This window comes from Magallana gigas, chromosome 10 (assembly GCF_963853765.1).
Source record: "Magallana gigas chromosome 10, xbMagGiga1.1, whole genome shotgun sequence".
In the NCBI taxonomy this organism is placed as follows: Eukaryota; Metazoa; Mollusca; class Bivalvia; order Ostreida; family Ostreidae; genus Magallana; species Magallana gigas.
In genome coordinates, this window is record NC_088862.1 from 36,782,590 (window position 1) to 36,797,382 (window position 14,793).

At 37.2% G+C, this 14,793-nt stretch overlaps 1 protein-coding gene across 1 annotated transcript; it reads right to left on the reverse strand.

The window, feature by feature from the left end:
• Positions 1-2,054: 2,054 nt before the first annotated feature.
• On the reverse strand, positions 2,055-8,631 carry LOC105344679 (uncharacterized). The gene is made up of 3 exons (XM_066073444.1): positions 8,472-8,631; positions 4,655-8,157; positions 2,055-4,474 (listed from the first exon to the last, which is right to left on the reverse strand). The coding sequence occupies exons 2-3, from the start codon at positions 8,076-8,078 to the stop codon at positions 2,055-2,057; spliced, it is 5,844 nt and encodes a 1,947-aa protein (XP_065929516.1). The 5' UTR covers positions 8,079-8,157; positions 8,472-8,631.
• Between the last annotated feature and the right edge of the window lie 6,162 nt (positions 8,632-14,793).

Here is a 14,793-nt window from a genome sequence, read left to right on the forward strand (position 1 = left end):
AACGATATTAAGTGTTCAACAAAACATTTAAATCGCCATCTTGTGAAGTAGTGTCTTAAAAAGTATAAGTCTAGGTGTAGTGATGTACCTTAATTTTACAAAAATATTAACGGGTACTTTATCCGAATCGTCCCTTGCTACCTTTAACTTAGTACATTTTATGAACAGATGTCTTTGTCTTAGAATAAGAAAGCTAATGTAATTCTGAGAAAAAAGTATACCACATATTGACAATTCCATTGAGGTTTAATAAACATATGGCCATTTAAGTGAACCCACCATTTCCAATTTCTTTTACTCAACACAGGTTTACAGGGTTCTCCATAGTAAAACATCTTTACCTGACCTTTTAGAGGTCAATTGTTGTTCAACCACCTTTAATAAGAAACCTTATTCAATACAACATACATCTACATGATATAATCTTGATAAAAGCTTCACATAACTTAGAAATGCCCTTACATGTATACCCACCCCCTATCTTTTGATTTTCATAAAAAGTCATGGTTTGAAATATTTTGCCTAATTTTCTGAAACTTGTGACAATTTCTATGAGTCATTTCTCACACATGTTTGAAAACAATCATCAATGATACTAAAATTTGATCTTTTTATGTTTCTTGAATGATTTGTAGCATTTTAATAAATAAATAGACAAGTATTCCTGCATGTGATTTCTTTTTTCCATGAAAAAAAGTAAGCTAACAATCATATTTATTAAAAATCTAATCTATTCTGGTTTCTTGTCTCTTTTTAACCATGATAAAACAGTAAGATCAACAAGTTCAACATCAGCCTTAAATAAAATTAAATTCAAACACACCCGGGTAGCTGGAGGCGGAGGAGAATTCCATTAAAAATGTTCCAAATTTGACATGTTTTTTTCTACTTTTTTTATGCATATATACCTTAAAAGGATGAAAATAGATTGTTTCTTGCTCATTTCAAAAGTAATAATCATTGCTGGTGTTATTCAAAAGTCAAATGTACATTTACATATCCTACATGTAATCTTAATGGAGAAAACTGGAAAGAGTTGGGTGATTTTTCAACTATGTAAACACATCCAAATATCTTTATAAAATAAAAAATGAAGGAAATATAATTGCATACTTTTATTGAAAAACAAATTTTCACAGCAATTATATTTCTTTAAACAGCCTTAATTTTGTTTTTCATAATTTCTTATCAAACATGAACAAACCACAATAGGACATGATGCTTTCTTAAAGTTCCATTATTGTTCATGCATTATCCGATTTAATTTGAATTACCGGTAGATAGTCTGTAGAACACAGGGAATATGCATGTGGGTAGAGGTGACAGGTTAACCTCAAGAGCTGAAACCACAAGAATCAACAGGTAAAAGCCATGTGGTAACAAGAGTCTGTATTCTGTCTCTTTATTGCAGATAGTATAACCATATGAAGTTGGGTGAAGGTGGTAAAAAGCTACAAAGAAATAAGTACAATGATGTACACAAAATGACTAGAGATTGACATAATAATACAGCTCTGCATAATAAACCTGGTTCAGACTACAGTTCTGTTCATTTATAAACTTTACAAAGCAAGATCATAGTGAAAATGAACTTGGTAGAAATTATAATAATGACTATCATGGACATCCATAGAATATTTTTCCCGCGAAACTGAGCATTTACAGTAAAAGTTAATTTACAGCAAAATAATACAAATTGCAAAGTGAACATTTAAGAAACAATAGTTCTGCGCCTGAAAATACATATGCACATAATGTTACTTACACTGTGAGCATGTAAAGCCGACAAAACTATGCAGAAACAGCATGGAAATCTCGCCTGCTACCTGGGCGGAAATGCTTATTTGTACATACAATAAACAGAATGAACCAAAACGGGTAATAAAATTCCGTAATAATTCCGGACTGATAAGACGGCACACTCCTCGCCTGATATTGACTCATACAGTGAGATATCACTACTTATCAAAAACAAAAAATAGCTTCTTAAAATACATGTATCCATATAAACTCAGTTTCTCTAATACAGCACACACTGTTGCAACATCAGCAACTTAACATGGCACTAACAAAACCAGTTCATTCACAGGTCGTACATAGGTTCTTGGTGTTTGGTCTACGATTGTACGAACCAAAACTTTTCGTACGAGTCCATCGTCACTCTGTATGGCTTTAACGACTAGCCCAATTGGCCAACTTATCCTACACAGTTCTTTGTCGCGGACAAGTACAACATCACCGGTAGTCACATTTCGCTGGTTTGAGTTCCATTTCCGGCGCGGTTGTAATGTGTTAAGGTATTCAACTTTCCAACGCTTCCAGAAGATGGAGGCCAAATGTTGAACCCTTTTCCACTGTTTACGTAGGAGATCTTTCGGATCAACATCAGTGTTAATGTAGGTTTCATCTATCACATTCGACTTTTGGGTAAGTAAAGTTGATGGTGTTAGGATGAGTGGATTTTCAGGATCTGTTGATATGGGTATCAGTGGACGCGAGTTGATGATAGAGCATGCCTCTGATAAAAAGGTGGTGAGCACATCGTGAGTTAAGCTGCGAGATCCATAGTCCAACAACATGGAATCGAGAATCCGCCTGGTGGTCCCAATCATCCTCTCCCACACTCCACCCATGTGTGAGGAGTGTGGGGAGTTGAAGATCCATGTGGTCCCTTGTTCTGTAAGATAGTCATGTATAGGCCCATCTTCCACATTCACTGTGTTGATCTGCAATTCATTTGCTGCACCCACGAAGTTAGTCCCTCTGTCGGAACGGATGATTCTAATACAGCCTCGAATAGCAATAAATCGTCTGAGAGCATTTATGAATGCAGAGGTCGTCATATCCTCCAGCACTTCAATATGGACTGCTCTTCTTGTTAGGCATGTGAAGAGTGCTGCCCACCTCTTACTGTTGGCTGATCCACCTCTAGTTTTTCTTGTTATAATCTCCCAGGGACCAAAGACATCGACTCCAATGAATGAGAATGGTGGATATCCAGGGAGAATGCGCTCTGCAGGTAAGTCTGACATTTTTTGGTAGTCAAGAGGCTTGCGTAGCTTTCTGCACGTAACACAGTTGTGTATCAGGGAAGTTAAGAGCTTCTTTCCACCCACGATCCAATATCCTGATGATCTAACGCGTCCCTCAGTAATATGGCGGCCCTGATGCTTCACCTCCTGATGACACTTCCGAGTTATCAAAGTTGCAATGTGATGCTTGGCTGGTAAGATTACTGGGTTTTTGAATGTGGGGTCAAAGCCTGAATTTTTCAGGCGTCCTCCTACACGCAAGAGCTCATCTGCATCAAGATAAGGGCCCAGTGTGAAAATAGGGCTGTTCTTCTTCAAAGGTTTGGATGACCTCAGACAGTTGATCTCTTCCTGATAAACACTTCTTTGCACATCCTTGATCACAAGTTTCTCAGTGTCGAGAAACAAATTTGCATCATTCATCGGATTCAAACTGACTGACTTCGCATTCCGATGTCTTTGAATAAAGCGGCGTATGCAAACCAACGCTAAAATGAGTCTTTTCCAACTGGAAAATCTAGAGAATCTGCCATTGTCCAGTCCAAGGGTGACCTTCGTGCTGACTTCCAACTTGTTACTCCGGACTTCTTTATCTAAATCAGGATCTATGAGAGGGTAAGTGGTGTCTTCAAGGGATACGTGGTCTTCTGCTGAGGAACATACTGTTCTGGGTCCAAGGATCCAAGTACTGTTCTGCATGTCACCTGGTTGGATTCCCCTTGTGCCAACATCAGCAGGATTTGCTTCACTTCGTACGTAGAACCACTGTGTTGGTTTACTGAAGCTTCGAATCCGTGCGACCCGATTAGTAACATATGTGAAGAAACGCTTGGTCTCATTGTTGATGTAGCCTAAAACTACACGACTGTCACTGAAATAGTTTATAGTGTCTAATTTCACTCTCAGATGTTCCACTACAATTTGTGCAACTTCTACCGCGAGGACAGCTGCACATAGCTCCAACCTCGGTATAGTATGGCCACTCAGTGGGGAAACCTTTGCCTTGCCGAGTACAAATCCTATGGAAGAGGAGCCATCAAGGTAAGTTGCTTTGACATAACAGACTGCTGCGATGGCAAGTTCTGAGGCATCACAGTAAACTAAAAGTTCCTTGGACACAGCTTCATTAAGGTTAGGTACGATGACACGTGGTATCTGCAATTTCTCCAAGACAGGAAGTGATGATTTCCATGTCTCCCACTCTTCAGCCAACTGAGTTGGTAGTAGCTCATCCCAGTCGAAGGTGGATGCTACAATTTTTCTCAAGATGATCTTCCCACTGACAGTTACAGGGGATATGAATCCCAATGGGTCATATAGACTGTTAACAGAGGAAAGAATTCCTCTTCGAGTAGATGGTTTGCTTTCATCTGATATACTGAACCTGAAGGTATCTGTCTTCAAGTCCCATAAGAGACCTAGGCTACGCTGGGTAGGCGAGTCTTTTTAAAAATCCAACTCAACTAGGTTCTTCGCCAAGTCTTGTGAGTCAAAAGAATCCATTACTGTTTGGCTATTTGATGCAAACTTGTGCAATCTTAGATTTCCGTGCACTCTCATGGCATCCTGCGTTTTGCATATCAAGTCGATTGTTTCTCGTTCTGTCGGACATGACTTCAGACCATCATCAACGTAAAAATCATTGATGATAAACTCTTTAACCTGCGGTCCATGAGTATCTGCGGAGAGTTCGCCTATGCGTTGAAGTCCATACATGGCTATAGAAGGCGAAGGACGATTTCCGAACACATGTACTCTCATCCTGTAAGTTACAAGCGGGTTTTCCATCTTGTTGTCTTTGTGCCATAGAAATCGGAGGTAATCACGATGTTCTTCTTCTACCAGAAAGGAGTGGAACATCTGTTGGACATCAGCGACGACGGCTACTGCGTGTTTCCTGAAGCGAATAAGGATTCCCAGCAGATCATTGATGAGATCGGGTCCTTGTAGAAGCTGGTCATTCAAGCAGACTCCTTCATACTTTGCTGATGCATCAAAGACTCCACGTATCTGATCAGGTTTGCGCGGATGATACACTCCGAACAGAGGGAGGTACCATTGTTCTTTACCATGGGGTAGGTAAGGAGCTAATTCAGCATGTTCATTGTCTAATATCTTCTGCATAAATGCTAGAAAGTGATCTTTCTTCACTTCATTGTGATGTAGGGAAGCATCCAGAGACTTGGCACGTCGGAGAGCCATTTGATAATTGTCTGGAATTGGTTCACGTGGTGAACGGAATGGCAGAGGTGCTGTCCATTTCCCTTCTGAGTTCATGTGGAATTCCTTATCCATAATGTTCAGGAACTTTCGATCCTCTATAGAAAGTCCTGGCTTGTTGTCATCACTCGTGGTCTCGAAAATGTTCAGTTTGGTCATTTGTGTCTTATAAGTGTTCAAAAAATTGTTGCGGATGTTGACTGTCTGATCACAAGGTTCTAAGGCTGTAGGCCTACCATTCTCACTGACAAATGTCTTGTGTGAACTATGTCGTGATGAAGGAATGTGTTGCCCTGACAGACAGACATCTCCAATTATGGTCCATCCAAGCCGTGATCGCTGGGCGAAAGGCGTATTTAGTGGTCCAATCCTCTGGTCTATCGAGTGATGGGCCTCGGGAAGGTCTCTTCCAATGAGTAGTAGTATTTTCACTGAAGAGTCTAGAACATGTAAATGTTTAGCAATGTCCCGCATATGAGGGTAACAAAGTGCGACCTCAGGAGTTGGAATCTCGGAATGATTCCCTGGAATGTTGTCACATTCGAGCACTGAAGGAAGTTTCAGTTGGACATTCTGACTGTCACTGATTCCTTTCACAATCAAACCTCTGGCCAACCTTCCATAGCTGACATTCTTGCCTGAGCAGGACTGCATAGAGTACTCAACTGGTGAAGTGGTTATTCCTAAGGAGTCAAAAAGAAGACTTCTACCTAGTGTCTTATTACTTTGGTCGTCGAGCAACGCGTAAGCTGTGATGGAGTTCCCTGGTTCTCCTTCTGAGTAGATATGAACAGGTACGATGCGTGCACATGATCTCCCATGAAAGCTTGGTTTACCACAAATCTCAGTGCACTTTGAATTTACAGAAAGTCTACTCGAGCCAGATGACTCCTCGCCATGCTTTAGTATGGGAGTGGTTGTCCTTGATGGTTGTTGTCTGAGTCTCTGTGAATCCTCTAATGGGTGAAGTGCAGTGCAATGAAAATCACTTTCTTCACAAATATCGCAATAAATCTTTGACTTACACCTTGCGGCAAAGTGATCAGAGGTTTCACAGCATTTCAGACAAATGTTATGATTGCGCAAAATTGCCTTTCTGTTTTCTAAGCTTCTGGATCGAAAGGCTATGCACTCATTGATGGTGTGCTTTGATCCTTTGTGGATTAAGCACAGGTGTGACGAGTTTCTTGAATTTCCTGCAGAGATGTCAGTTTTGCGAGTGGTCACATACACAAGTCTATTCTTGTTTACACTTTTCTGTACAAGGTTAGTCTCTTTGGGTATTTCATACATCAGTCCCGGGTCATTCCGTATGATGCTCATCTCCTCTATGAACTTAACAAATTCGGCAAATGGTGGAAAGAGTACAGCATGTTGCTTCTTGTAGTTAGTGGCGCGAGTGACCCACTTCTCCTGAATCTGCTTTGATAGTTTCTGAATGATGGGCTTAACACCAAGTGATGAATCAAGATAGGAAAATATGGTGCTGTACTCGCTGAGGTTTTTCACAGTTTCAACTTCTGTCAGCAAGTCATGCAGTGCATAGAGTTTCTTACGGTCCATAAAATCAGGCAGATCCATGAGCCGAGCTTTAAGCGAAGCCTCTACTAACTCTGCTGAACCAAAGCGTTCATCCATCCGGTTCCAAATGGTGTGTAGACACTGTTGCGGATTGCTTGCACACGATGTTCTAGCACTCATCACTAATCTGTAGGCATCAGAGTCCTTATGAATGCTGGTTGTTAACAGTGAGATCTCTTCTAGAGGTGAACACTTGATGTCAGTAACCATGGTTCTGAATTGAGTCTTCCACACAATGTACCTGTCTGGTCTATCCTGGAATTGCTGCTGTTGAAAACTTTCTAAAAGAATGTTTTTCTTGATGAGAAAGTTTGAAGTGTCATGAAGAGAGTTCACAGGATGTGTAGAACTTGAGTCCACCTGTCTCGTCTGTATAATAGGATGATGTGGGGTAGAATCAATCAAGGCTCGATTTACATTTTGATTGTCGATTCCTGGAGTAGAACTTTCTACTTCTGGCGTTTTACGAGGTTTAGGTGTAAACGGTGGAGCCTGAGGTGAGAGTGGTTGTGTAGGTCTTACAGGAGAATTTAGTCTATCTAGATAGTTGAGAGTTTTGTCGAAAGGACTCATTTCTTCTTCCGGTGGAACAACCGACTCTGTTGAATTCACTATGTCATCCTCACATTGTTTCTCCAGATATGTTGCTTCTGCGTCAGCTGCTGCTGCCGTCTTCTCTTGTTCTAAAACTTCTAACTGTAACGTTTTTTCGAACTGTTCTTTCTTAATTTCAGTCTCCTTTTTCACAAACTGAAGTTTCACTTTTTCTGATTCTGCCTTGGCTCTTTTGCTCGCAACAAGGCTAGCACTTGATCTTGTCGAGCGACTTGTCCTTGAAGTCCTACCATCTGCTGACTCTATTTTCAAGTGAATCTTTTCCATCAGGTTGTTGAACTGTTTCTTCAGATCTGTCATGACGGGCCAGTAGTTCTCCAGTTCTTGCGCTGAATCAGGATCCCGAGAACGTGAAAGGAAGTCAAGATAGTCATTAGCACAAGTGTTGTAACGCTGAAATGTACTTTGCAATGTTCCTTCGGTATTTTCCAATAGGCTGATGGACTTTGGTAGTGGCTCAGAGTCGACAATACACTCCCTGAGAATTTTACTCGCTGATTGGAGTTTTCTATGGAGAATGTCTTTCTGATTCTTGAAATATTCTTCTCCTTTTTCTGTTAGTTTCGCCTCACGTGGCTCCCTACCCTGTTGACCGTCTGAACCAACCAGTGCGTCGTAGGATGTGGACATGGTGTACAGTCTTTTTACTATTCTGTCTCTTTATTGCAGATAGTATAACCATATGAAGTTGGGTGAAGGTGGTAAAAAGCTACAAAGAAATAAGTACAATGATGTACACAAAATGACTAGAGATTGACATAATAATACAGCTCTGCATAATAAACCTGGTTCAGACTACAGTTCTGTTCATTTATAAACTTTACAAAGCAAGATCATAGTGAAAATGAACTTGGTAGAAATTATAATAATGACTATCATGGACATCCATAGAATATTTTTCCCGCGAAACTGAGCATTTACAGTAAAAGTTAATTTACAGCAAAATAATACAAATTGCAAAGTGAACATTTAAGAAACAATAGTTCTGCGCCTGAAAATACATATGCACATAATGTTACTTACACTGTGAGCATGTAAAGCCGACAAAACTATGCAGAAACAGCATGGAAATCTCGCCTGCTACCTGGGCGGAAATGCTTATGTGTACATACAATAAACAGAATGAACCAAAACGGGTAATAAAATTCCGTAATAATTCCGGACTGATAAGACGGCACAGTCTGCTTTAAGCTGAAATGAAAAAAAAAAAATTAGCTGTGTTAACATACATGTACTTGTAATAGCTGTGTTTACATTAACATATACATAATATTTTTGGAAAAAATACACTGACCATGCAGTGTTATAAGTATGACATATCCAAATACCGGTATATGACATTAACATTTAGCCAGTACAAAAACAAAAATGTGCATATCAAGTCATAATATCATACCATTAAAATAATTTCTTGGGTATAGACATATCAGATTGGGAGAGAGCGAGAGCAGGAGTGAGAGAGAGAGTTTGTTTTACTTGAAGTGCGACAGCAATATTTCAATTCATAAACTACAAAGGAATATTACCAATCCAAACATGCAGTGTCAAAGTATAAGCTTCTGGTACGTGTATACCATGTTTTGTCAATTCTACTGGGGTTTATTGCGAATAAATTTAGCGAGGGTTTTTTTTTCTTACGAATTACATGTTTTAAAAACAATACTATGTATAATGCGCATAAAAATGAGGGATTAATAATACATGCTCATTTTAAAATTCAATGCACTTTGGATTTCTTTTACAAGATCGAGATATTTTTGTCACAAAATTAAGTTGCCCTCTGACAGTTTTAGTCTTTGCCAAGATTAAAAGAGAGAGAGAGAGAGAGAGAGAGAGAGAGAGAGAGAGAGAGAGAGAGAGAGAGAGAGAGAGAGATCTGAGGCACATGCAGTAAAAATTATTTACATGCTATGTAGATGTGATATGCATGTAAAGCTTACCTAAAATGAATCAATATGTATAAAAGATAATCTAATCTCTCAAATTACAATGATTCTGTGAAATACTTATATCTTGAGAAGACTGTTTAATAGATATCATGGAACATTGACCTAAATTCTGAGCTTGATATAATTTGAAATTTGAGACTTTTCATCTCGCACTCTGTTTTACATGCCTGTTACACAAGCAATAACCATATATAACAGAGAGCGAGACAAAAGGTCTAATTTTAATTAGATTGAATATTTACTTTGTCAAATATATTTATTTAATTAAACACAAGCATGAGTTTTTTAATTTAAAAATTAAGTGAAGGCGATATGGTAAAGATCTGCTATATTTAAATATTTAGGGTAAAGTTATCATCATGCAAACATGCACTCTAATTACAACATTCTATTCTTGTGTACCTTAGGACTCCCACCGCTTTTAATTTTAAATTCTTCATGCAATTTACTACTGATATCCTCTCTTCACTTGCCTCGGATAGTCTTTTAAACACCATCACCAGTCCCGTAAATTCATGTGGTCCATTTTGTTTACATGTAAAAATGGCGACTCTCGATCTCGATGTAAATTCAACATACTTGATTTTCCGAGGTCGGTAGCGTGTTTCGGAGAAAGTCTGAGGCAAATAAAGAGTCGATATCAGTAGTAAATTGCATGAAGAATTTAATGGTACTAATGTTTTCACAGAATTTGCGTATAAATAAGGTAAATCAGTCCAAAACTAGCGCACGTTTTTCTGCGCAATAAATATACATGTACAATTTTTTCAATGGGTGGCCCTGTAGCTCTCCGGTCTGTCAATATTTTTTTCCCGGAGAGCTACAGTTCTGCAGCTACCGTGAAAATACACTGGACAGATAATATTCCGAGATTCCGCTGACTCTAACGCCCGCTTTTATATTGTGATGTACTTCAAAAGCGGAGGTAAGAGTCAGAGGAATCTCGGATTAGATTGAAAAGTGCAAATACTTTGAAAAGAAAAAGTCAATACGACATATCCTGTATTGAAACATACCTTTATAATCTGTCATACGTTAGATGAGCTGAAATTTCCACTATCGACGTCTTGCAGGCCATGCTTCTTTTAAAAATGTAGACACACCGCTATCAGCTGTTTGTTCGCAGTCAAAACATGGCGAGTTGAAATGGGGAATCGTACGATAATTATTTCGATTAAAACTAATAAGACTAATAAAAACTAATAACGTAATTATCGATCGAAATAACGAAATTGTATCGATAAACACTTTAATTAACTATTAAAAAACAGAGTCCGGTTTTATGACCTGCACGAATTGTTTTCAGCAGGAATTACTTTCAGTGTGAATTTTACACTATTTTTTAAACCAAGAACACGGAATCAAAATTTCCGGAAAAATCAATATTTAAACCCCGATATCTCTGCAATGCATCATCCGACTTGAAAACGAATTTCAGTTTTGTATTAAGCTTTGCAAACTCTACAATATGCATATAATTTTGTGTTTTATATATAGTTTAATTATCAGTACGAATTGTTTTCAGTAGAAATTACTTTCAGTGTGAAATTTGCGCTATTTTTAAAACCAAGAACACGGAATCAAAATTTCCGGAAAAATCAATATTTAAACCCCGATATCTCTGCAATGCATCATCCGACTTGAAAACGAATTTCAGTTTTGTATTAAGCTTTGCAAACTCTACAATATGCATATAATTTTGTGTTTTATATATAGTTTAATTATCAGTACGAATTGTTTTCAGTAGAAATTACTTTCAGTGTGAAATTTGCACTATTTTTAAAACCAAAAACACGGAATCAAAATTTCCGGAAAGATCAATTTTTAAACCCCGATATCTCTTAAATGCATCATCCGATTTGAAAACGAATTTCAGTTTTGCATTTAGCTTTGCAAACTCTACAACATGCATATAATTTTATTATTCGCTCAAAAAAAATGAAAATTCCGAAAAATTAGAATCACTTCCGGTTTCGACCGGAAGTGACAAAATAATTTTTTTTGTAAATTTGCCATAAGTAAATCCGCAGATTTACAATCACAGAGAATTTCAAGTCTTTATAAACAACCGTTTACGAGAAAAGTCCTGGACAAAATCACTTTTTGAAATTTTTAAAAATGACGTAACTAGAAAACGGAAGTGACTTAATGACTGAAAGTTTAACATCTTCAAGGGACAAGTATTTAACATTATCCCTGAAAATTTCTTGCAAATCGGTTGAATATTTTTTGAGATATAAAGCAAAAAAGAAGTCAGAAGGAAAAACAAGAAGAATAATAATAATAAAAACTAGAGCAAAGCTCGTTGCAAAGCAACGAGTGGGTCTTCCGTTAATGTCGGATGTAAAGCTGGAAGTTCCTGTAAGAAGCAGAGCTCCTAAACCAATAACAAGAGTAACTAAAATATAAAGATGAAAACAATCGAATTATTCCTGGTACGACTTAACAATATCCGAATCATTTTAAGTACGACTTAACAAAAACCTTTCTGATTTCAAGAACGACTATACAAAAAAAATCCGAATGTGTTTAAGTACGACTTAGCAATTATTTTTGGTACGAGTTAATTTCACTTTAAACAAAACGCTATTTTTTAAACCAAGGACGCGGAATCAAAATTTCCGGAAAAATCAATTTTTAAACCCCGATATCTGTGTAATGCATCGTCCGATTTACAAACGGATTTCAGTTTTGAACTCAGCATGAAAATTACAATTTTTAAAATTGAAAAACATGAAAATTCAAAAAAATTGGTTTTGCTTCCGGTTTCGACCGGAAGTGTCAGAATTGAGTCTCCAGCCTTATGTCATAGGTAAAACGATAGTTCTACCTTCTCTGTAAATCTCATAGCTTTATCTTAAATCAAAAATGAGAAAAGCTCCGGACAAAATCACTTTTTAAAACGTGAAAAACGTCAATATCTGACGAAATTGATGACGTCATCAAATAATTTTTTCATATCATAGAGATCTTTTTGATACACATTACACCTGTAAATTTCAAAACAATCAATGAAAGCGTTTTTGAAATATTTGAGTTGGAAAAAAAATAAAAAGAATAATAATAATAAGAATAAGAAAAAAAAGAAACCGTAGAAAAACAAAAGGGTCTTCCGTTGAAAACGGAAGACCCTAAAAAACAATAGAATAACAAGAGGGTCTTCCGTTGAAAACGGAAGACCCTAAAAAAAACAATAGAATAACAAGAGGGTCTTCCGTTGAAAACGGAAGACCCTAATAATAGGGAAAAAGAAACAAAGCAAAAACAATAAGGTCTTCCGTTGGAAACGGAAGACCTTAATAATAAGGGAAACAGAAACAAAGCAATAACAAGAAGGTCTTCCGTTGGAAACGGAAGACCTTAACAAGAATATATATGGTTCAGTGGTGGGAATTTCAACAGTTTTCAATATATTTGGTATATTTGGTATTTTGGTATTTAATAGTGCAAGTCTGACAAATGAAAAAATAACTTTTGCAATTAAAATGACATAAACTGTGCAAATGCGATAGGACAGGTAACAATGATGAGCTAATTAAAATATTAAAAGATGATGATACAGTATGCTGTCAAAGGGAGATCACATATTAAGAAAGTGAAAGTAATTATCATGGATACCGGTGTATCATAATATTGTGCGAGTACTACATTATGCTTACCTAAATTGGTCAACATCATAATAATAATCCAATTAAAGCACAATATGAATCCATTAATTAGCTGATTATCACAAAAAGAACGCTTATGCATGTTAATTAAACCTATTCTGCACATGGAAAACATATACCGTTATGTACACCACGTGAAACCCATCTAACCGAAAATACGGGTAAAACTAGTACCCGCTAATGCGACCTGCAGACCTGTGTTGATTACGTAACTTCAGACAAAGATCAGTTATTTGTAAAATCATTTTCTTGTAACATGCATGTATTTTTCATGACTTTATTCTTTAAAACCCCTTGTACAATTGTTTTAGGTAAATAACTATGTAAAGCACACCTTTTAGATTTAAGGTGATACAGGACACTTGCATAGTGTGATGAACTCCCTATTTAAATAAAAAATAAAGTATAAATATAACATTTTCCCCCCAAATAATGTTACCTAACAGTGAGGTGCAATGGGTTAGAGCGTTAACTACGTGTCTGTAGAGAGTTCAAATGTTTCTGGGACTTTTCTATTTTTTACTTAAGATTTCAAAATTTTAAAAACTTATTTTTTTTGCCAAGTATGATACTTGTATTGTAAAAATTTAAAATTATAAAACGTCACTGTGAGAGAATTTTGATTATTATGCACTGAACCACACGTAAAGGCTTTAGTTGTTATCAGAATATTCTGATGTTCATTTATTCATGAGGAGTGTGTTTGTAGGGGAGGGGGGGGGGCAACGTAATACATGTAATTGTGTTTGCAGGGGTGGAGGGATTGGGGTCAGAGGTGAGAGAGAGAGAGAATGAGAGAGAGAGAGAGCTCAAAGAAAAATACACTCATGCAGGTAAAGAGCAATGTATGGCTTTAAGTAATAAACATGATACTAAATATAGGGTATATTTTTCCCTGCTGTCAAATATCATCTTTCAAAAGTGAAGAGAATTTGCAAAACAAGGAAGTTAGAATGAAGAAGGGTGAGTCAGATTTTGAAGTCAGTCGGCATCCTCACTTTCTAACAGCGGCCATTAGAGCTTAAGTGAACGGGCAGGAAAGGAATCCTTCACGCTGGAGATCGACACACATTATCGTTGTTTTCTCGTCTGGTGCAGCCATATTTACTGATCTAAATGCAATAGACATTATAAATATTCATACTTTTAGAATGCATTATAATTCCACATTCTCTGATGATCACGCAGTCACTGTTTAACGTCATATTTAATTAGATAGTCCATTTACACAATGCCTTAAATAATTATCTATAGACGTATATTTCCTTTTCATATGCCTGCCATTTTACCAGTACTGTCATCGATTATTGCTGTTATTGACAAAACTTTATAAGCAACTATTACTGATCCATTCCCTGCTCTGTATAGTGTGACATTTTACTACCTCTTCCATCTGACACTATGTGATAGAGGTAGAATCCAACCAATGAATTCTAAACCATTCTCCTCACCTCGATAATCGTGTCTATGCTTGGAACTTCAATACATGTCACTATGAAACTTTAGTACCGGTACATGATAACATATAAAAGCAAGTCAACGATCTTTTAGAGGGTATTCATTAAAAATAAAGACAATAAAATGTATGTGTCACAAGTTTTTTTTATCTGACCATAGTGTAGATATTGTCCATTAATTAACCTACACCAAGTCACTTATCAGAGGCGTCTTCCAGTACCACTAGTACCTTGATTTTGTTTTACTAGTTTTCTTAAGCTCTGCTCTCCT